Source organism: Nicotiana sylvestris, chromosome 3 (assembly GCF_000393655.2).
Source record: "Nicotiana sylvestris chromosome 3, ASM39365v2, whole genome shotgun sequence".
Taxonomy (NCBI): domain Eukaryota; kingdom Viridiplantae; phylum Streptophyta; class Magnoliopsida; order Solanales; family Solanaceae; genus Nicotiana; species Nicotiana sylvestris.
Genome location: NC_091059.1, coordinates 192,706,540 through 192,730,605, shown reverse-complemented (window position 1 = coordinate 192,730,605; position 24,066 = coordinate 192,706,540). Strand labels below are relative to the sequence as shown.

Sequence of the window (24,066 nt, the reverse complement as noted above, 5' to 3'; positions counted from 1 at the left end):
ATCAAGCCAAAACCCCAAAGATCTAATCCTTTTGCAGAAGAACAAAAAGTAGAACAGAAAAGCATAAATAAAAAAAACCTGCTCTTTGTGGTATGCGTTGCTCAAATTCCGTTGAATTATTAGGTGAGATCTACTAGATTTTGGGATAATTGATGTTGTCCTCTTTCCTTTGTTCGTTATTTTTATTTTGGGAGTGGATGCTTCTAACCAGTTCTGAATTGAGTTTTTAGCTTTGATCAATTGGGAGTCCATGCGTTGGCCAACGGCAGAAAAGGTCAGCAATAAGGTTGAGCTGTAAATTACTGAAATTACATAAATACCCCAAGACAAATTAAAAAATTCAAAAGAACAGACACGTTGACGGAGAGGTGCCTGTGTTCCCTCTTCTAATAAGTAGGAATATAGATTACCTTTACTTCTAATAAAGCTTGCAAAGAATATTTTTTTACTTACGATGGAGGAAACAACTGATGTCATGGACAGAATAACAAAGTTGCCTGAGCACATCATATATCTATCATGACCCTAACCCTGAATCTGGTCGTGATGGCGCATCTCATGAAGACAAGGCCAGCCAATTAAACCCAATTCACTTTTTAAAACAGTTAAACAAATATAAAACCAGTTTAATCATAAATTAATGATAATGAGTAGCGGATATACAACCCAACATAGCCCTAACCGGGGTGTCACTAGTCACGAGCATCTACTAGGGTATAAATACAACTGAAAGCCTGGAGTGTACAATTACAGTCTACTGAAATGAAGAGAGAGAAAAGCAGTGCTGCGAACGCCAGCTGCTACGTTGCTAAACTCTGATGACTCTGCCTCCGATCAGCCAAAACCCGCTACCGGGTGTAAAAATACCTGAATCTGCATACAAGGTACATGGAGTAAAGTGAGTACTCCAACTCAGTGAGTAACAAATGTAAATAAATACTAAAGGTAAGAAATCACGTAAAGCATACCAAGATGCTATATAGAAGCAGTTCAAAACCAGTAAGAAAGCAGTGAAGTTGTAAAAATATCTTAAAATATCTTATCTCAATTTAAACTTTTTTGAAAATGGCTTTTTCAACGGTTACGCAAATGAATGCAAAATAGTTAGTGCAGAGAAGCACAGAAATTTGCCCCTCGGGCACAAATACCATAGTTTAATAGGTAAAATGACAGATAAACAAATAAACGTTCGCCCATCGGGCATAATGACAATAATAACGCCCCTCGGGCAATATCTCAGAACAATACCAGCCCCTCGGGCAATCACATAGAACGGTACCAGCCCTTCGGGGAATCACATAGAAATTATTAGCTCATCGGGCTATCACATAGAACGATATCAGCACCTCGGGCTATCTCTCACATCACAATGGGTACCCGTGCTCACTGGGGGTATACAGACTCTGGGAGGGGGCCCTTACGGCCCAAGCGCAATATCAAGCCATCTCGTGGTATCAAACCTAGGCCCTCGGCCTCAATCAGTATCAGTGTTTCCTCACAACTAGGCCATCGGCCTTACTAAGTCAAAAATACTTACAAGCCCCTCGGGTAATAGTAAAACAGTATTTCTCAACCCAAAATATCATTTAAAATATCATTTAAGTCTCAAAATTGAGTAAAATTAGTTGAGTAGTAAAACAGTGGAAAAATAACGGGACTGAGTTCAAGTAATAAGTCAAACAGTGAGGAAATGGTAATAAAAATCCCCGAAGAGTTCAAATAGTTGGCACGAAGCCCAAATATGACAATAATCCCAAAGTATGATGAAAGCAAATAAGCTTCAGTCAAATACGCGGTAAAATCATCAATCGGGACGGACCAAGTCACAATCCCCAATAATGCACGACCCCACGCTCGTCATCAAACATGTGCCTCACCTCAATATAACACTACGATGTACAATCTGGGGGTTCAAACCCTCAAAATATCATTTACAATTATTACTCACCTCGAACCGGCTAAATCTCTAGCTCGCGACGCCATTGTCCCTCAAATCGGCCTCCACGCAAGTCGAATCTATCCAAAATCAGAACGTGGACGTCAAAATATGCTAAGGGAATAAAGCCCAAGCGAAAACAATCAAAATATGACACAATTCCCAAAATTACCCAAACCCGAACCCCATGCCCACGTCTCGAAATCGGGTAAAATTTACATTTTCAGAATCCTCATACTCTCGCGAGTCTAACCATACCAAAATTATCCAATTTCGGTACCATTTGGTCCTTCAAATTATCATTTTATATTTTTGGAAGATTCCACAAATTTTCATCCCAAAATCCATCCTAGATCACGAATTAAATGACGAATTCAATGATAGATTCATGTACTCTAGCCAAATCTGAGTTAGAATCACTTACCCCGATGAATTTCTTGAAAAACCTTCGAAAAATCGCCAAAATACGAGCTCTCTAGGTCAAAATATCAAATAAAACCCAAAACCTCGTATTTATAGAGTACCCCACGGATTTCCACCTCGGCGTACTACACAAAAACGACCGTGGTCCGCACAAAACCAGTGCGGTCTGCACAAAAACGACTGCGGCCGCACAGGTTTTCATCTGCAGTGATAAGCTTTAGTATTTTGGCCATAACTTTCGCTACAGATGTCCAAATGCCTATTATAATATGTCTCTGACAACTAGATTCAATGATCTACAGCTTTCGTTATTGAATCATCCCACAATTACTTGTAAATAAAAAGATATGAGCTTCCGAAGTAGGACCAGTGAAATGTTCCCCACCGCGGCCGCACTGCATTTTGTATGGTCCACGCAGCACCTATCGCGGACGCACTTCTTTTTATGCGGTCCGCTCAGCACATACCGCGGACGCACTTCATTTTGTGCGGACCGCGCGGGTGGGTTCCAAGGCCTGCAACTCTTCTGGACCTGCTATAGCTATGATTTTCGTCCTAAAACATCCCGTAACCTACCCGGAACTCTCGGAACTTCAAACCAATTGTACTAACACATCCCATGACATCGTTCAAATTTGTTCAAAACTTCGGAACGCTCACAACAACATCCAATCACCAATTTAACATAGGATTCAAGCCTAAGAACTCCAAAAACTCTTAAATTATGTTTTCGATCAAAAAGTCTATCAAATCTCGTCTGAATGACTTGAAATTTTGCACACACATCCCAAATGACACAACGAAGCTACAGAAACTCTCGGAATTTCATTCCGACCTCTATATCAAAATCTCACCTATCAACTAGAAAACACTGAAATCTCAATTTTACCAATTCAAGCCTAAACCTTCCACGGACTTCCAACATGCATTCCAATCACGCTCCTAAGTCCCAAATCACCTAACGGAGCTAACCAAACCATAAAAATTCCAATCCGAGATCAAATACGAACAAGTCAAATCTTGGTCAAACCTTTCAAATTTTAAGCTTTCAACTGAGACTGTTCTTCCAAATTCATTCTGATTAACCTGAAACCCAACACCAACGATTTACATAAGTCATAATACACCATACGGGGCAAGTCATGCCTGAGAACTGGCTAGCAAAGTGCAAAAGCTCAAAACGACCGGTCGGGTCGTTACATTCTCCCCCACTTAAACACACGTTCGTCCTCGAACGTCCCCTGAGTTGTTCTAGAAGCCAACCAATTGCTGAATAACTTTACCATGCATATACCCGGGGGTGATCCCGTGTCACCCTATCTCATATAGGTCAGATAACATAATGCAACTAAAATTTCACAATCCAACCTAGCCCATAAACCGTAGAACCCCATTTCCACTTCCGAAATCATCCACAAGATCAGAGTCTCACATCTATCTTGAGAATAAGCCCGAACCAGCTGTAATAACCCATACTTGCAACCTCAGGTGCAATTACATGATAAACCACGTAACTCAAACGCTCGTAGTGATAACTTCTATTCACAGTAGCTGCCTACAACAACCGAATACCGGTAGAAAACCTCTTATAAACTAAAGTCTCATTCCAACACTTTCATATACTTCCAACGATAAATGAAACACACAATAAACCATAACCATTTCTCAGATCAACCATTCATGAAGCCAGTTCTCCTTTGGCAAATACCACAGCAAATTTCTGAGCCGAAGCTCGATATTCTCCTTCCAATATGCTGGAATCGAACCCGTTCGTATTCATTAATGATCCCAACGATCTCCTCTAATCCAACACACTGCTCTGGTGACATGACACATCTGTATAGGCCTAAGACACCACTTGCATAATACGCGCACCAATAAGCAATAGTCCGAACATAACTCCAATCATGAAAATAACTCAACTGAAAGAGCTGTACCTCAAGCTCACTAGTACCACCACAACACAAGCCTGAAAACTTGTCTCGCATCGTAGAAACAAAACACACAAATCTAACCCGCAAGGTCATACCTCCACATAACTTCGTTGCGATGCGTGATCCAATCCAACACTGCTCTACATGAACCACCTCAAGTCACTATGCTCGAAATAAACAACCACGCACAATTTGATGTCTAGAACCAAAGCAAATCATCATACCCACGATAGAGCAAATAACCTACATCACACAAACCCGAAAAGGACATAACCCATACACCATTCACCGAGTAATACCCAATTTCTCTTCCCGCTCAACTTTCACTATGAAACCCCAATAGAACCGCACCCGAGGTGCATATAACTGAAAAATCACAACACCTCTCTCAGCAATACAATTCGGAGCCAGCCAAGCCATCTCAAGTTAGAACACGCATCCACATTGGCCTGCGAATAAACTCCTCATCAAGGAAATCCTGAGGTTGTTCCTTCAAATCCTCTAACTCTATCGGTGCCATATGATACGGTGTCCGGCATTAAATCAATACCAAAATCAATAACCTTGCCCGGCAACATGCCCGGCCACAAGAAACACATCCAAAAAAAAGTCCCTCACCACCGGAACCGAATCAATGGTAGGAGCCTCTGTACTGACATTTATCACGAAAGCCCACATAAGAAAGACAATTCTTCCCAACCGTCCGCTGGGTCTTCGAAATATAAAACCACTTCAATAGGACATAATATGTCGAACCTCGCCACTCAATCCGTGGCATTTTCGACATAGCCAACAACGCCGCCTTAGCGCAATAGTCCAAAATGACACAACACGGAGACAACTAGTCTAAACCCAATATCACATCCAAAATCTAACATACCAAGCAACGAAAGATCCGCTCGAGTTACCAAACCCCAAATAATCACTAAACAGTGTCGATACACACGACTCACAATTACAATATAGCCTAAATGTGAGAACTTCCCTGACTCTAAGCCCATATGGCATATGACTCAACACACCCGATCCCAATTCCGTCGTCCGAATTACCGCACCTCGAATACCCAATCATTCCACGAAAGATATTCTAAAATTCCCTTGTGTCACCAAGCAAATTCGAATATCAGCAGTCGATCTAACAATAAAGTGTCGCAATTCTACCAAAGTACCATCAACTTAATCACATTGCCTTTTCTGAAACATATACCCTCGTCAAATCACTCCCATTTAGCAATACCATTTCCTTAATCATCTGGAGATCATCCCCCTAATCATCTGAAGTTCATTTCTCTAATAATCTGAAACTGCCCGTGCTGGCTAAGAATTTTATGACTTTCCGTTCAAAACTGAACCGTAACCTTACACACGCAAATCTCAATCCTCCACAACATACTGCATATACCATACCATCCTAGGATAACATGAGAACTTCATCTCCCTTCTGAGCCACAAACATCTACGTACTCAACTAGTCAAGAACTTTTCATTGATCCCATCTAGAAGAAAATCACTATGCATCTCATGCTCCTTGTGCCCATAGAAAATATACATCTCCAATCGAGTTAGAAACCATCAAGAACTCTCCGAGTTTCCCTTGCACAAATCATACCAGCCAGGACTGAATCCTTCTAACTCGACCAAGCTACGCAAGCCATCAAAACCTAAGAGCATTGTCGTGAAATACCTATAGGAACTCATTACCCCGTACACACCCAAGAAACTAATCATATCCTTACCATACCGATTTGGCCTACTACCCAGCTATCCCATCTATCCGAGTTTCCTTCTGATTTACCTTCAACTTGATATCCCCTCTTGCTGTAACACCACAATTCCTCAACCCAGACTTACCACACAAGACCCAAGCATAAAACTACATTGTCTAAGGCTCATAAGCCGCTGAGTACTCTCTTAAATGTTTCCAAAAGCACCACATTCAAAATACATACCCCGAAGGGACTTCCTGCGAATCTAGAACCATTACCTTCCTAATACTAATATATAAAATCCCATAGTTAATGTAGAAAGTACCACAAGTCTTGACATCTTCCAAATGAAAACTCAGTTCCTAACCACATATATGACTTTTAAATACCCAATTGTTACATGTAGAATCTTGAACACATTAGAACCATTCTCGAGAGTCATTCACTCTATTCAAACTGCAATTAGTCTGATCAAATAAACCGAACATCTCGTGCCTCATTGGCACTCCGACACCGCAGAATGTAACCTCATCCTGATACAACCAAGCAACTTCCTGCTCTATGCACCAAGCATTCTTGCCAATAACAACTCAAGACATCCTGTGATTCTCACACACCTATGAAACATCTTACAACCTTTGTTAAAAAGATTTCCTTTACTCGAGCCATCCTCGATCTCAATTTCTGCAAGCCATAACTGATTCACCAGCACGCCTCAAACTGGAATCAACATAGCACATAACCATACAATCAACTAATCAACAGCAGACTCCCTCACTTAGCTCGAAGCCATAGATCATCACACACCCAATAACTCATAACGCATATACTCTTTTGCTGCCGTAATACCATAGTGAGATTAAACTCAAATCCCTTTGTAAGCTTGTGAAAACATAAACCATCTAGTACTTTAAATCTTTAGCAAATCTCGCATTCACTCTCGCAACAGTTAAACCCACTCTCTTAAGCGACCCAATTTAAATTTGCAACACATATCTTTCACTTGCCAATGAGATCTCCTAACAGACCCATAAGGATCGCACAACCTCAGAACACTTCGCAGGAGATAACCCACCTGCTTTGCCTCCAACTAACATTCATGTATACCTTCCACCGTCATAAACTGTACGCAGTAAGTTAATCTTCCTGAGTCTGAATTCATACCGCAACATGAAATTTACTTCACTCTCAACTGGGAAACATGAAAAGATCCTTCCCATGCCCATAACTCGGGGCTATACCTCGAATCGAGATAGAATTCAAGCACCTAATAGTTCTTCTATCCTCCCGCAGAACTTTCTCATTGCTTCGAAATCATATGGATACATCTTGTAGTACCAACATACTCATCACATAGTTATTCAGTCATCACATCCACTAATAGGGACAATACCGCGTATATAAGTTCAAAAACACTTGCTCACACAATCACCACCTCGGTGCTCAAGCTATAGGCAAAAATCCGGCCTCAAGTCCTCCAGACTGGCCCAATATCAACTCACGAGATAACATCTCGCCCCTCGATCGGGGAATTACAAGCCATTGATGCACATTTGATACTGAGCGCTCATGTGCGCATACAAATGCGTGGAAAGAGTTTCAAAAGTTTACTTTTCAAGCTGAATCAAGGACGCAAGATAAGAATTCAAGAATGTGAAGTTCTTCCTAAAGGTTCTGTAGCCTCTCGAGGATAAATACAGACGTCTATGTACCGATCCGCGAGACTCTACTAAACCTGTTCATGACTCGTGAGACCTATGTAACCTAGGCTCTAATACCAACTTGTCACAACCCTAACCCCGAACCCCGTCGTGATGGTGCCTCTCATGAAGACAAGGCCAACTAATTAAACCCAATTCACTTTTTAAAATAGTTAAACAAATATAAAAGCAGTCTAATCATGAATTAATGATAAGGAGTAGCAGATATACAACCCAACACAACCATAACCAGGGTGTCACAAGTCACGAGCATCTATTAGGGTATAAATACAACTGAAAACCTGAGGTGTACAATTACAGTCTACTGAAATGAAGAGAGAGAAAAGCAGTGTTGCGAACGCCGGCAGCTACCTTGCTAAACTCTAATGACTCTGCCTCCGATCAGCCAAAACCTGCTACCGGGTGTATAAATATCTGAATATGCACACAAGGTGCAGGGAGTAAAGTGAGTACTCCAACTCAGTGAGTAACAAATGTAAATAAAGACTAAAGGCAAGAAATCACGTAAAGCATACCAAGATGCTGTATAGAAGCAGTTCAAAACTAGTAAGAAAGCAGTGAAGCTGTAAAAATCTCTTACAATATCTTACCTCAGTCTAAACTTCTTTGAAAATGGATTTTTCAACGGTTATGCAAATGAATGCAAAATAGTTAGTGCAGAGAAGCGCAGAAATTCACCCCTCGGGCACAAATACCATAGTTTAACAGGTAAAATGACAAGTAAATATGAAAGATAAATAAATAAAGGTTCGCCCCACAGGCACAATATCAACAACTTTTCCCCTCGGGCAATATCTCAGAACAATACCAGCCCCCCGGGCAATCACATAGAACGGTACCAGCCCCTCGGGCAATCACATAGAACAATAACAACACCTCGGGCTATCACATAGAACAATATCAGTCCCCCGGGCTATCTCTCACATCACAATGGGTACCCGTGCTCACTGGGGGTGTACAGACTCCGGGAGGGGCCCCTTATGGCCCAAGTGCAATATCAAGCCATCTCGTGGCATCAAATCTAGGCCCTCGGCCTCATATCAGTCAAGCCACCTCGTGGCGTATATATCTCAGGCTCTCGGCCTCATAAACAATATCAACAAGCCACCTCGTGGCGTACATATCTCAGGCCCTCGGCCTCAATCAGTATCAGTGTTTCCTCACAACTAGGCCCTCGGCCTTACTCAGTCAAAAATACTCACAAGCCCCTCGGGCAATAGTAAAATAGTATTTCTCAGCCCAAAACATCATTTAAAATATCATTTAAGTCTCAAAATTGAGTAAAATTGGTTGAGTAGTAAAACAATGGAAAATAATGGGACTGAGTTCAAGTAATAAGTCAAACAGTGAGGAAATGGTAATAAAAATCCCCGAAGAGTTCAAATAGTTGGCACAAAGCCCAAATATGGCAATCAGCCGAAAGCATGATGAAAGAAAATAGGTTTCAGTCAAATACGCAGTAAAATCATCAATCGGGACGGACCAAGTCACAATTCCCAATAGTGCATGACCCCACGCTCGTCATCAAACGTGTGCCTCACCTCAATATAGCACTACGATGTGCAATCCGGGGTTTCAAACCCTCAGAACATCATTTACAGTCATTACTCACCTCGAACCGGCTAAATCTCTAGCTCAAGACGCCTTTGCCCCTCAAATCGGCCTCCACACGCGTCGAATCTATCCAAAACTAGAACGTGGACGTCAAAATATGCTAAGGGGACAAAGCCCAAGCGAAAACAATCAAAATATGACACAATTCCTGAAATTACCAAAAATCGAGCCTCGGGCCCACGTATCGAAATCGGGTAAAATTTACATTTTCAGAATCCTCATACCCTCACAAGTCTAACCATACCAAAATTATCCAATTCTGGTACCATTTGGTCCTTCAAATTATCATTTTATATTTTTGGAAGATTTCACAAATTTTCTTCCCAAATTCTATCCCAAATCACGAATTAAATTATGAATTCAATGATAGATTCATGTACTCTAGCCAAATCGAGTTAGAATCACTTACCTCGATAAATTTCTTGAAAATCCTTCGAAAAATCGCCAAAATCCGAGCTATCTAGGTCAAAATATCAAATAAAACCCAAAACCTCGTATTTATAGAGTACCTCACGGATTTCCACATCTGCGGACCGCACAAAAACGACCGCGGTCCGCACAAAACCAGTGCGGTCCGCACAAAACCAGTGCGGTCCGCACAAAAACGACTGCAGCCGCACAGGTTTTCTTCTGCAGTGACAGGCTTTAGTATTTTGGCCATAACTTTCGCTACAAATGTCCAAATGTCTATTATAATATGTTGCTAAAAACTAGATTCAAAGATCTACAATTTTTGTTTGATTCATCTCAAAATTCCTTGTAGATAAAAAGATATGAGCTTCCGAAGTAGGACCATTGAAATGTTCCCCATTGCGGCCGCACTACATTTTGTGCGGTTCGCACAGTACCTATCGCGGACGCACTTCTTTTTGTGCGGTTCGCACAACACATACCACTGACACACTTCATTTTGTGCGGACCGCACGAGTGGGTTTCGAGGCCTGCAACCCTTCTGGACCAGCTACAGCTATGATTTTCGGCCTAAAACATTCCGGAACATACCTGGAACTCCCGGAACTTCAAACCAATTGTACCAACACATCCCATGACATCGTTCAAACTTGTTCAAACTTCGGAACGCTTACAACAATATCAAATCACCAATTTAACATAAGATTCAAGCGTAAGAACTCCAAGAACTCTTAAATTCTGCTTTCGATCAAAAAGTTTATCAAATCTCGTCCGAATGACCTAAAGTTTTGCACACACATCCCAAATGACACAACGAAGCTACTGCAACTCTCGGAATTTCATTCCGACCTCTATATAAAAATCTCACCTATCAACCGAAAAACGCCGAAATCTTAATTTCGCCTATTCAAGCCTAAACCTTCCATTGACTTCCAACATGCATTCTGATCATGCTCCTATGTCCCAAATCACCTAACGGAGCTAACCAAACTATAAAAATTCCAATCCAAGATCAAATACAAACAAGTCAAATCTTGGTCAAACCTTTCAAATTTTAAGCTTTCAACTGAGACTGTTCTTCCAAATTCATTCTGATTAACCTGAAACTCAACACCAACGATTTACATAAGTCATAATACACCACACGAGGCAAGTCATGCTCGAGAACTGGCGAGCAAAGTGCAAAAGTTCAAAATGATCGATTGGGTCTTTACAATATCACATCATACGCCGGGTTGGCCGCTACAACCTAAAAGAGGCAGCTCGAACCTAAAAGAACAGACACGTTGACGGAGAGGTGCATGTGTTCCCTCTTCTAATAAGTAGGAATATAGATTACATTTACTTCTAATAAAGCTTGCAAAGAATATTTTTTTACCCACGATGGACAGAATAACAAAGTTGCCTGAGCACATCATATATCACATCATATGTCGGGTTGGCCGTTACAACCTAAAAGAGGCAGCTCGAACTTGTGTCTTGTCCAAGACATGGAATTGCCTTTGGACTTTGAGACCTGACCTGATGTTCAATCAGTGCAGCCACAACAGTTTCAGGTCGTTGGAGAAATTTGTCAAATTCGTCGACGATTCCCTTGAGCCTTATGTCAAGGAAAACCTAAGCATCAATTCATTCATCCTTCGACAGCTTCGTCATCCAGAATTGGCTTGGCATTTAGATCGATGGATGAACGTGGCAATTAAACATAATGTCAGAGAGCTTGAAATTAACTCAGGGGCGCTCTACTATAACGTTCCTGATACTATTTATGCAGGTAAAACGCTGACTAAATTGTCGCTATGGAGGTGCAATTTTGAAATTGATAATAGCACCAATAAATTGCAAAGATTAATTAGTACATGCCCTTTCATCAGGGATCTAAAATTAGATTGCTGCAGGGGAATACGAAATCTGCATGTTTTTGGCCTAGTAAATCTAGAAAATTTAGAGCTATCGGAGTGTGAAGGACTTGAAAAACTGCAAATCTAGGCTCCAAATCTTCGAAAATTTGCACATGTAGGGGTGCCTTTGTACAAGCAACAGAAGAAACGTGAAGTGGAACTGCTGCCTTGCAAAATTGATATTATAGATGGTTATAAGACACTCGAAATTCTCAGCTTGGAAGCTAGCATCATGACGGATCAACAGTTTGAACATCAATGCTCTAAGTTGTCATCCCTTAAGGAATTGGAATTAAGGAGATATTATTGTTTAACCAAAAATAGGGATTTCGGTCAAAGCTTATGCTAGAAGAACTCGAGTTACTGATAATCAAATAGAAATAAGAATAATTGAGAAATGATAGTTGAACGCAAAGTAAATCAATGTTTTCCAATAGTATTTCTTGTCCTTACAAATGATCAATCTTCTTCTTTTATAGCTATTTCTAGGTAATACGTTTTGTTTTTACCATAATAGTGTCATTATTGATATTTAATGGCATTTATTGTAGCGTTACAATCAGTAATCATATTTAATTTAATACAGATTCCTTAACGTTTTCCGTATTTAGTGCACAGTAGTACGTATCTATACCTTATTTACTATCAGATTCATTCCCTTCCATCATAAAGAAGTTCGAGCGTCTATCTCTCTTGCTTTTTCCTGAAAATCTACTCATGTCTGTTGAAGCTCGTGTCTCTTTGATTATTCTTGTTACCTATCCTCCTTTGACTGGTCCACGTGTCATGACGTGTCATCTTATAATAAATTTCATATATAAACTTAATTTTTCCCAATACAGTTATACTATGAAAAATATAGTGATTGCGAGTGAAAAGCTCAAGAAATTCAGTTTATTACATTGGATGAATTTGGACAAATCAAAATGCTCACTCCAAATCTGATGGAATTCAGTTTTGTGGGTTGCAACACGCCATTCTCAACTATGAATCCTTATAGCCTGAAAGAGGCCGATCTGATTTTCAACTCTATCTATATCTTACTTTGGAGATGTAGATACATTTTGGTATAATAATCTTCAGGATTTCGTTAAGAAATTCAACTATTCTAAGGGTCTCATATTAGTTATCCATTGTGAGAAGGTAATTTTTCTTTCCATGACTATATTTTTCACCACTATTGTTACATCATATATAATATCTGTTTTGTGTTTCTGCAGAATAAAAGCATCCTTATTTATGAAGATGCACGAGAAATTCTGGTTCCGCCAACTCGAGAACTCCAACTACTTATTACTCCTATGAAAACTCCGACACATCTTGAATTGCTCGTAGATGATCTGATGTCCTGGGATCCCAACATAATATCCGTAGTACCAAAGCAAAATACTCGAGGTATAAGTATATATGTTATAGCCTAGCAGCTAGAACATGTTATATTTCATAATCCATGAGTTTATTCAATATATCTAATTAGTTTTTTTTTGGAATAATAACAGGCGTTGCGGCAGAATGTAACAGGAAACATAGAGAAGGAAAATGGTGAACCTAACAAAGTCAGAATTTTTAAGGGCACGGCTGCTGAGGAAGGGACCTCCAATTTGTATACTTGGCTGAAATCCACGTCGCTAATTGAGAAAATTACCACTTTTATGTTCAAATAAGACGAAAATGCTTCGCCTAACAGAACTCTAATTATCTTTCTTTTACATAGTAAAACTTAGGTAACATGCGTTCGAAGTTTTTTCTTTTTTTACTTTGCTCTGAACTTGTTTGTTACATATGAAGTAAAATTTACCTTTCCGTATGCTTTTATGAAATTTAGAGCATGTTCGTGCGAGAAGTCGATGAAAGTAATCAGCTTTTATTTATAACTTAATTTAAATTTACGTAGTTAACTGCATAAACTTAAATTTAGGTCCTTTTCTTTTCTTAATAAATTTTAAGAAATTCATCTCAGAACCCCTCTTTTATGTATTTTGGTGATCATTGATTGATCTTATTAATTTGCCACCAACTAGGATACATGTTTTGCAACAGAACAGAGAGAAGTTAGTATTATATTGTCTTATTTTTTTGAGTTTCAGGTACCATAAATATTGCTTGACATTGAAATTCTTGTATAATATCAGTGTTCTTTCTCATATTTCCTCTGTTAAATAGAACAATCTTTTTGTTCTGTATGGTTTCAATTATCAGAAAAATCAGGCCACCTTTCATAAAGGGATAAAATCCTCTTTCCATTAGTTTCAAGCAAAACACAATAGATCCAGCTTCCAACCAGAGGCGGATGCAATGTATTTGCACCAGGTTTAACTGAACCAATACTTTTGACGCGGAGGTAGATTTATATGTAAAAATTCATTAATATTGCAATATATATGAACACATAACTTTAAAAAGACAATTGGGTCAATGCTAAAAACCTTAAAGATTAAATTCACAAAACTTAAATCCTAGATCCATCTCTGCTTCCGATGTAATCACAATTGATGTACGTGGTCAACTTTTTCAAACCACAAAATAGTTGCAACCAAAAAACCTACAACACTGCATTAAACGAGCAAATTAAACAAACCATTCAACATCTGTACACGGTGCAAGTTATTTTTCCTAGACACAGGGGATTAAAACATGTTCTTGCTTGGTGAATCATAAACTTTCCCTTTGTGTAATCCACCTTAGGCTTATTGCCATACATATCAAGCTTTCCCTTGAACTTTGTTGTTCACGTCCTACATGAAAACATCATTGACGGTTAAAAAAAGGCAAAATACATAGTTTACCCATTAACCTTACACCCAAATCCCTGTTACACACCTTTCGACCACGGGCAATCTTTTACACACCCAACCTTTTAAAAATATATCTAATACACACTACTTTTTGACCGATAGCATAGGCGTGTCTAACAAACAAAGTAAGCGCGTAAAACCTCTAAATTTCAGTCCAGATCTTTAATTAAATGCCATGTATCACAATTTTTAACACATGGCACTAGTGGGTCCCATAATTCTATTCATTTCTTATTTTTCTAGAAAAATTTCTTCTTCTTCTTTTCATCTTCATTTTTGTCCGACTGTTAATCAAGTGCAAGTTCTCTTTCTCTCTCATTTCTTCTCCAAAGCATGATCTGACCTTTGTGCCTTATCGTACTCATTTAAGGTTTTATGGTATTTTCTGTTATATTTTTTATTTTTCACGGCGGTCGATTAAAAGGGACGGTAGCTATGGAGTTTTGGGGTTTTCAGGTGAAGTAATTTTGGGGTCTCGTTCTATGGTAATTTTCACGGTTCGGTTAATTAGTTTTACTTTGGAGTCTGTTTCTATGGTACTTTCTGTTGTTTTAGGCGGATTTCTTTAAATGACCTTCCGCCGAACTGTTCTTCAAAAAATCAAGACTAGGAAATCACCTTCTAGTTTTGGCACTTCAATCTTCAAATTACCTTTGTGTGAAGGAAAATTTAATAGTGTTGGTGAACCCACTTCTTAATTTGCCTTTTATTTTCCTTCCCTAAATCATCTTCCGGCGAACTCAAATCTCGACACAGAATTAAAGCAAATTCTGAAGTGGGCTTTTGGTCTTAAGTTATAATATAGCTTGATATTATCTCAAGATTTCTGATTCTTCGCGCTGTCGACGGCAACGGATAATTAGTCAGAGAACAAAAAGAGATCAAAGGGAGAAAATGGTTAAGGGGTATAGTTGTAAGTTTAAGTGTTTTATTTTTTAAATAAAAAATAGTAACACGTGTCACTATCTGATTGGAGCGTGAAATTACTCATGTTTTGAAAAATTGGTCAAGAAAAAAGTAATGTGTATTTGACACACTTTTAAAAGGTTGGGTGTGTAAAAGGTTGCCCGTGGTCAAGAGGTGTGTAACATAGATTTGGGTGCAAGGTTAATGAGTAAACTATGTATTTTTCCTTAAAAAAAGGACATTAGTTAGTGGAATAGGAAGTTATGAAATTGGAGGAGGAACTAACAGTAGCTAGCTTCCAGCTGCCGTTGAACTCGTATCCTTCAGGAGTCATCTCATCGCATTCGAAGAGCATCAGTGGAGCACAAGCTCCGCTCGCTGAATACTCTGCTGTGAACGGCCTCCCATATCCGGGAATCAATGTCACAGTCCCATATTTCTTGCACCCTTCGTACTGAATATGAGAAACTAATTAGAGAGATGAGAAACAAAGTTGGATCTAAAGAAGGATAAAATTAGGAGTTCTTTTTTTTTACTTTTATGACATGGTTGACTGTGTCACGCCCGTTGTACTCACTGTCATTCATATAGATACACGGTCTTTTTGACAATTCATCACAGTTTTGGCATTTCAGCTGAAACAAAAACAAAGAATGTAGAAACTAAAGTATTTTCTCAACTTGACCTTCACATAAACAAAATGAAATTCTAAGGAACTTATAAATCCAACCTGAAAAAAGTATGGCATGTGATCATCTGCTCCACCGTTGAGAACGATGGTGGCAATGTGGCTCAACCTATAGTTGATTTCTAGTAGAAATATCATCTTTGCCTTTCTGAAGCTAGTTATGAAGAACATTGGAGTTTTTGTTTCGAGGGAGGAGAAGCAATGCTTGCACATTTATGTAGGAGTAAGCATGTGGGGCAAAACGTGAGGAGGTTGTGGGTGTACGTAGAATTGGTAAGTAATCCGAGTTTGTAAACTTTATTAAAGATTTCAGCCTAAAGAAATAGGCATAATCGAAATATTGGCTCCGTTAAAATAATTCAATTATGTCATATTTCTTCAAGCTGAAAATTTTACTAAAGTTTGTGGTGATACATCATATATATCCAAGACAAATCTGATATTGGATAATTGTATATAGGGACTAGGGAGAAAATAATATGGAGAGAGGGTGTGGAGGTATTACTACTATATAGAATTACTACTGTATGCTGCTTGGCCTCACGAGGGTATTATGGTCATTGTCAATTGATTAGTATGGTTGGTCAAAAAAGATTCTTACTGTAGCTACTATATCAATTTTTGAGTGCCTTGACTAAATTGCCCTTTTCTTATGTCTTTTTTTTATTTCTCACTCGGTATTCGGTACTCGCATTGGAGCCCAACTATATCCGGATTCGCGCCGCATAGGGCCCCATTCGGGGGAAGCGTTCTCTACCAAGAATTTTTCCATACTCAAGGCTCGAACTCGAAATCTCTAATTAAAAGAAGAACAGTTTCATCAACTGCACTACATTCTTTGATGGTACTTCTCTTATGTCATTGTTCATCACTCTTAAGATATGCATAGCTTTGGAATAAACGTGGCCCATCTGACTATTTATTCAATATGCTTGCTATTATTTCAATGGTTGATTCTTCCATGCCTGTTGTACTATGTATTACTATTTCCAAGACCCTATTTCCATGTGTTACCTTCCCTTGACCAGATATTTCAATTCAACTATCTCTTTAATATGGAGTAATTTATACACAGACAGAGCTTCCCCATGAAATTCTTGAAGAACGTGTTTTCACTTCTTTGCTTCTTCTTTTTTTCATTTGTACAAAAATTTAACATTAACATTTTTTAATTTAAAATTAAAATCTAACTAACAACAAAACATGATTCACACAGAGGTATTATTATTTGATGTTCTAAAAGACCTAATATGAGTTAAAATTAATATTCTTGGTATTAAACATTTAATAGAATAGTACTTTTAAATCGTATAATTATTTTCTAACCAAAAGCAATAAATTATAAATCAATAATCATGATATAATACACATTGCCCGACGAAAATGCTAGGAGGCAAATTATGTCATCTTAAAAGTGTGTAAACTTTTTGTCTTAATTTTCTGTTTGATAATATAAATTATCTCATTTCATCCCAAAATTAATGTTTTATGATTATATTTGGTGCAAAGTTCATAATATTATTGCAGGTATTGCCTTTTCTTGCATGACAGATTATATCGATAGTATCGGCATAATACTTCTAATTAATTTGTACTCCAAAGATTTTTTAATAAAATAGGAGCGAGTTGACTATAACAAAAAACTTTAAGAACATTTAAATTATACTAATATAAATATTTAAATTATGCTAATAACTTCATAAAAATAGAGAAAAACTTCAAGAAGCTTCATAGAAGAGTTAACCTAACAATAAAGATTTAATAGGGATCTAGAAGGCACTTTTGTAGTTATACAACTTTTAGAAAAAGGAATAAAATAATTAAAATCTATACCTTCGCCCAAGGAATTAAAGAAGATGAATTTCCGCTAAAATTTAGTGCCTCAAACAAATATAAGGGAGCAATATTAAGAAGACAAAGCAATAAAAAATACTTAAATGTATATCTAGGTATTTCGATGATTATAATTAAATTATAAAGTTAATAGAAGGAAATTATTACTTTATTAAAAATATGAAACAGAAATTAGATAATATGACCGTCATATGTCCTATTATCTATAGTATGTCATTATCATTCTTTGAAAACTGAAGAGAATTATGTTGTTATAGCTAAACATGAATCATAGTCACATTTTGTTATACATCCCTTTCTAGAGTACATTATCTATTTGGTGTTGATACATTAGTGATTAATATCAACCATATAAAAAAAGAAAAAAAAATTAAGCATGTATTCTCATTTATAAAGCTCTAATACAAATTATGTCACAACTTCGGTATCAATTATTCACAACTCCAGATACTTGCACAAAAAAATTGTGAACACATTTTTTATTCAAAATTGATCCAATTGGTCCAAACCAAATCTTAATTTAATATCCAACCTGCTAATACCTATCACAATAATTCTCGATTATTAAATTCAATCCAAAACTTCAAAGACCAATAGACGTGAGTATATTGTGTTTTTAAAATTCCTTCAAACAAACCATTCCAAACCAACTACAAATATGCAATGAATATTTAATTTTTTACAACTCAAATGAAAAGGAAAAAAAGAAAAGTAAATTCTAGCATATGATGTATATTTATTTAACTTCTAAAATACGGTACTGATATAATTGATTGCAATATGTGTGACAACAAATAATATCTCTTGGCATTCTCTTGAGGTTGGGCCCGTGCGAGCACTTCCCTACTAGTATACACAAGATGACCGAAAAAATGTAAAAAATTTGTATATTTTTACATTCTGTATGATTTATACAAAAATTATACAAATTTTATATACTTTTTCAACACCAGATGTAAAAGTTTCTGGCGCAAGCTAAAGGTGATAAACTGTTATAATTACTTGGCAGTCAACTTTTGTGATGACCCGGGCAGTCGTCTCATGAGTTATCGCTCCGTTTCCCCCATTTCTGCTTCTTTATGCTTCGTTATCCGTGTCTTATATGATCGGATTGATCAGTTTGAGTTCGGAGAGGATTTGGTAAGAAATGAGACACTTAGTCTCTTTTAAGAAGGTTTAAGTTGGAAAAGTCAACCGGATGTTGACTTATGTGTTAGAGAGCTCGGATGTGAGTTCTGATGGTTCGGTTAGCTTCGTAAGGTGATTTATGACTTCGGAGCGTGATCGGAATTGATTTTGGAGGTTCGGAGTAGAATTAGGCTTGAATTGGCGAAGTTGATATTTTGGCGATTTTCGGTTGATATGTGAGATTTTGATATAGGGGTCGGAATGGAATTCCGAGAGTTGCAGTAGCTTTGTTAGGTTATTTGGGATGTGTGTGCAAAATTTCAGGTTATTCGAACGTGGTTTGGTTGGATTTTTGATCAAAAGCGTATTTCGGAAGATTTTAGAAACTCGGGCTTGAATTCGATGAGTTTTTGGTAGATTTGATGTTGCTTGAGGTGTTTTGATGATTGGAACAAGTTTGAACAAGGTATCGGGTTATGATTGTGCTTTTGGTTGAGGTCCCGGGGGCCTCGGGATCACTTCGGGTGGTTATCGGAGAATTTGGAACTTGGTTGCAGCAGCTAATATTGCCGCTTCTGGTGTTTTCGCACCTGCGGTTTGGGGACCGCAGGTGCGGTGCCGCACGTGCAAGGGAGAAGGTCGCAGATGCGGAAGGGCGATCGCAGGAGTGGATTTGGGCTGGTTAAGTGAGTTCCGCAGAAGTGCATTTGCGGACTTGTGACCGCAAATGCGGTACCGCAGAAGCGGTGGAGGGGTCGCAGATGTGAAAACCCCTGGGCTGAATGTATATATATTCTTTCTTCGCGATTTTTGAAGGGTTTAACTATTTTAACTTCGGATTGAGCGCTTTTGGGCAATTTTGAAGGGAGATTTCAAGAGAACTTCGTTAAGGCAAGGATTTTGGACCTAAAACACACTTCTATGGTAATATTTCATGGATTGGGACTGAAATTTAAGGATTTAAAGGACTAAAAATGGAGGTTTATGGCTTAAGTTCAAGAGGGCTTAAATTGAGGATTTGAGGGGTCATTTGAACTCTGATTCTTGTGTTTTTGATATGTATGAACTCGTGGGGAGACGAGGAATCTAATGATGTAAAAATTTCTGAGTTTCGAGAAGTGGGCCTGGGGCTCGGGTTTTGCTAATTTTGGGATTTTGGTATTTTTCGATTGTTTTCGCTTGGGCTTTGTTCCTTTAGCATATTATGATGTATTCGTTCTGATTTTGGTTAGGTTCGACGCGCGTGGAGGCCGATTCGAGGGGCAAAGGCATCGCGAGCTAGAGAGTTAGCCGGTTCGAGGTGAGTAATGATTGTAAATGATGTCCTGAGGGTTTGAAACCCCGAATTGCATATCGTAGTTGTCATAGCTACTGGCTCCACATCAAAGGTCAAATCATCATCCAACCGAACCGTGTTGTAGTCCAAAATATGGGACGGATCCCCACTATACTTTCGGAGCATAGAAACATGAAATACCGGATGCACACTCGACAGGCTGGGTGGCAAAGCAAGCTCATAAGCCACCTCCCCAATCCTTCGAAGCACCTCAAAAGGCCCAATGAACCGAGGACTCAACTTGCCTTTCTTCCCAAATCTTATAACACCCTTCATGGGCGAAACCTTCAGCAGGACTTTCTTACCGACCATGTAAGACACATCTCGAACCTTCCGGTCTGCATAACTCTTCTGACTTGACTGCGCTGTACGAAGCCTCTCCTGAATCACCTTCACCTTCTCTAAGTCATCCTGAACCAAATCTGTCCCCAATAGTCTAGCCTCGCCGGGCTCGAACCAACCAACCGGAGATCTACATCGCCTCCCGTACAAAGCCTCATATGGAGCCATCTGAATACTCGACTGGTAGTTGTTGCTGTAAGCAAACTCTGCAAGTGGTAGAAACTTATCCCATGAACCTCCAAAGTCAATAACACAAGCACGAAACATGTTCTCCAATATTTGAATAGTACGCTCGGACTGTCCGTCCGTCTGAGGATGAAACGATGTGCTCAACTCTACCTGAGTACCCAACTCTCTCTGCACGGCTCTCCAAAACTGCGAAGTAAACTGAGTACCTCTATATGATATGATGGAAACAGGAACGCCATGCAACCGAACAATCTCCCGAATATAAATCCCTGCCAACCGCTCTGAAGAATAGGTAGTACACACAGGAATGAAGTGCGCAGACTTGGTCAGCCGATCCACAATCACCCAAACAGCATCGAACTTCTTCAAAGTCCGAGGAAGTCCAACCACAAAGTCCATAGTGATTCTCTCCCACTTCCACTCGGGAATAACCATCTGCTGAAACAAGCCACCTGGTCTCTGATGCTCATACTTCACCTGCTGACAGTTGAGACACCGAGCTACAAATCCCACAATATCTTTCTTCATTATTCTCCACCAATAGTGCTGCCTCAAATCCTGATACATCTTCGCGGCACCCTGATGAATGGAATACTGTGAGCTATGGGCCTCCTCCAGAATTAGCTCTCTAAGCCCATCCACATTGGGCACACAAATCCGGCTCTGCATCCTCAACACACCATCATCACCGAAGGTCACATCTCTGGCATCATCATGTTGGACTCTGTCCCTAAGGACAAGCAAATACGGATCATCATACTAGCGCTCTCTGATGCGATCATATAAAGAAGACCGAGAAACCACACAATCCAACACCCGACTGGGCTCCGAAATATCCAACCTCACAAACCGATTGGCCAAAGCCTGAACATCAACTGCAAGATATCTCTCCCCAACTGGAATATATGCCAAACTTCTCATACTCACTGCCTTTCGGCTCAAAGCATCGGCCACCACATTGGCCTTTTCCGGATGGTACAATATAGTGATATCATAATCCTTAAGCAACTCCAATCATCTCCGCTGCCTCAAATTAAGATCCTTTTGCTTGAACAAGTGCTGAAGACTGTGATGATCAGTGAACACCTCACAAGATACGCCATATAAGTAATGCCTCCAAATTTTCAATGCGTGAACTATGGCAGCTAACTCCAAATCATGAACGGAGTAGTTCTTCTCATAGGGCTTCAACTGCCGAGAAGCATAAGCAATAACTCTACCCTCCTACATCAACACACAACCAATCCCAACTCTTGAAGCATCACAATACACAGTATATGAACCTGAAGCTGATGGTAAAACCAACACTGGAGCTGTGGTCAAGGCTGTCTTGAGCTTTTGAAAGCTCTCCTCACACTCGTTCGACCATACGAATAGAGAACCCTTCTAAGTCAACTTGGTCAAGGGCGATGCAATGGATGAAAATCCCTGAACAAACCGGCGATAATAGCCTGCTAACCCAAGAAAGCTACGAATCTCTGTGGCTGAGGACGGTCTGGGCTAACTCTGAACCGCCTCTATCTTCTTCGGATCAACCTGTATACCCTCGTTGGACACCACGTGCCCCAAGAAAGCCAATGAACTGAGCCAAAACTCACACTTGGAGAATTTTGCATAAAACTTCTCCTCCCTCAGTCTCTGCAACACAACTCTCAAATGCTCCGCGTGCTCCTCTTGACTACGCGAGTACACCAGAATATCATCAATAAATACAATAACGAACGAATCCAGATAAGGCCGAAATACACTGTTCATCAAATGCATGAATGTTGTTGGGGCATTGGTTAGCCCGAAGGACATAACAAGAAACTCATAATGACCATATCTGGTCCTGAAAGCAGTCTTAAGAATATCTGAATCCCTGATCTTCAATTGGTGATAACCCGAATGGAGATCAATCTTGGAGAACACCCTCGCTCCCTGAAGCTGATCAAATAAATCATCAATGCGAGGCAAAGGATATTTGTTCTTGATTGTTACTTTATTCAATTTCCTATAATCAATGCACATTCTCATCGTGCCATTCTTCTTCTTCACAAACAAAATCGGTGCACCCCAAGGGGACACACTAGGCCGAATGAACCCCTTATCTAGGAGTTCCTGATGTTGTTCTTTCAATTCCTTCAACTCTGCTGGTGCCATACGATATGGCGGAATAGAAATGGGCTGAGTGCCCAGCACCAGGTCAATACCAAAATCCACCATGCTCAATAGCAATAGATCCACTCGGGTCTCCAGACACCCAACAGTCACCACACATGATCGGTACACATGATCTACAACAATAGTATCGCCCACTGGGGTAGATACATGAACAGGTAAAGCAAGAAACTCACGGGGCGTACCCAAATAACGAGCAAAGTATGATGACACATAAGAAAAGGTGGAACCGGGATGAAATAATACAGAGGCATCTCTGTGGCAGACTGAAACAATACCTGTAATGACAGCATATGAAGCAATAGCATCTAGCCTGCGAGGAAGTGCATAGAAACGGGCATGACCACCCCCTGACCTCCGCCTCTAGGGCGACCCCTAGATACATGACCTCCACCCTAGCTGGTTGGGCGGGTGGTGAGGTAACTGGAGTAGTAGTCGAGGGCTGACCCCTCTGCTGAGATGAACTAGCCATACGACGAGGACACTGCCTCCATACATGTCCAAACTCTCCACACTCATAGCAACTCCCAGGTGGTGGAGAAGGGGATTGAAGGGAACCCCTCACACCGGAGTGACCAGCTGATGCACTCGGCATAAAAGAACCCTGAGCTGATGGGGCACGAGATGAACTCTGGACTGGAAGGGCACTGAGTGATGACTGGCCCCGCTGATATCCATGATGACCATGACCCGAAGATGTCTCGCGATACTCTGGGCAGGCTGACTGAGCATGCCTGAAAGAACGGCCTCTACCATGCTGAAACTGGCCCCTCGAAGAAGCACCACTATAACTGCCAGATCCTCGAGGCTTCTTGGCCTCCCTATCCTCTCGATCCTGACAGCGAACCGTCTCAATCTCGCGAGCAATATCAACCACCTCCTCGAATGTAGCACCCAGCACCCTCTCTCGGGTCATAAGAATATGGAGGTGATAGTTAAGGCCATCAACAAATCTCCTGATCCTCTCACGATCTGTCGGAACCATCCAAATGGCATGACAAGCCAACTCATAAAACCTCGAC

The 24,066-nt window shown here is 39.8% G+C and overlaps 1 protein-coding gene and 1 long non-coding RNA gene across 2 annotated transcripts; one reads left to right on the top strand and one right to left on the bottom strand.

Moving 5' to 3' along the window:
* Window positions 1-12,630: 12,630 nt before the first annotated feature.
* LOC104213895 (uncharacterized) lies at window positions 12,631-13,477 on the top strand. Its single transcript, XR_707769.2, has 3 exons — window positions 12,631-12,789; window positions 12,867-13,041; window positions 13,146-13,477. It is a non-coding gene; the product is annotated as an uncharacterized lncRNA (long non-coding RNA).
* A 515-nt stretch (window positions 13,478-13,992) lies between these two features.
* LOC104220197 (uncharacterized) lies at window positions 13,993-16,391 on the bottom strand. Its single transcript, XM_070168644.1, has 4 exons — window positions 16,078-16,391; window positions 15,884-15,982; window positions 15,634-15,801; window positions 13,993-14,381 (listed from the first exon to the last, which is right to left on the bottom strand). The coding sequence occupies exons 1-4, from the start codon at window positions 16,246-16,248 to the stop codon at window positions 14,349-14,351; spliced, it is 471 nt and encodes a 156-aa protein (XP_070024745.1). The 5' UTR covers window positions 16,249-16,391; the 3' UTR covers window positions 13,993-14,348.
* Between the last annotated feature and the right edge of the window lie 7,675 nt (window positions 16,392-24,066).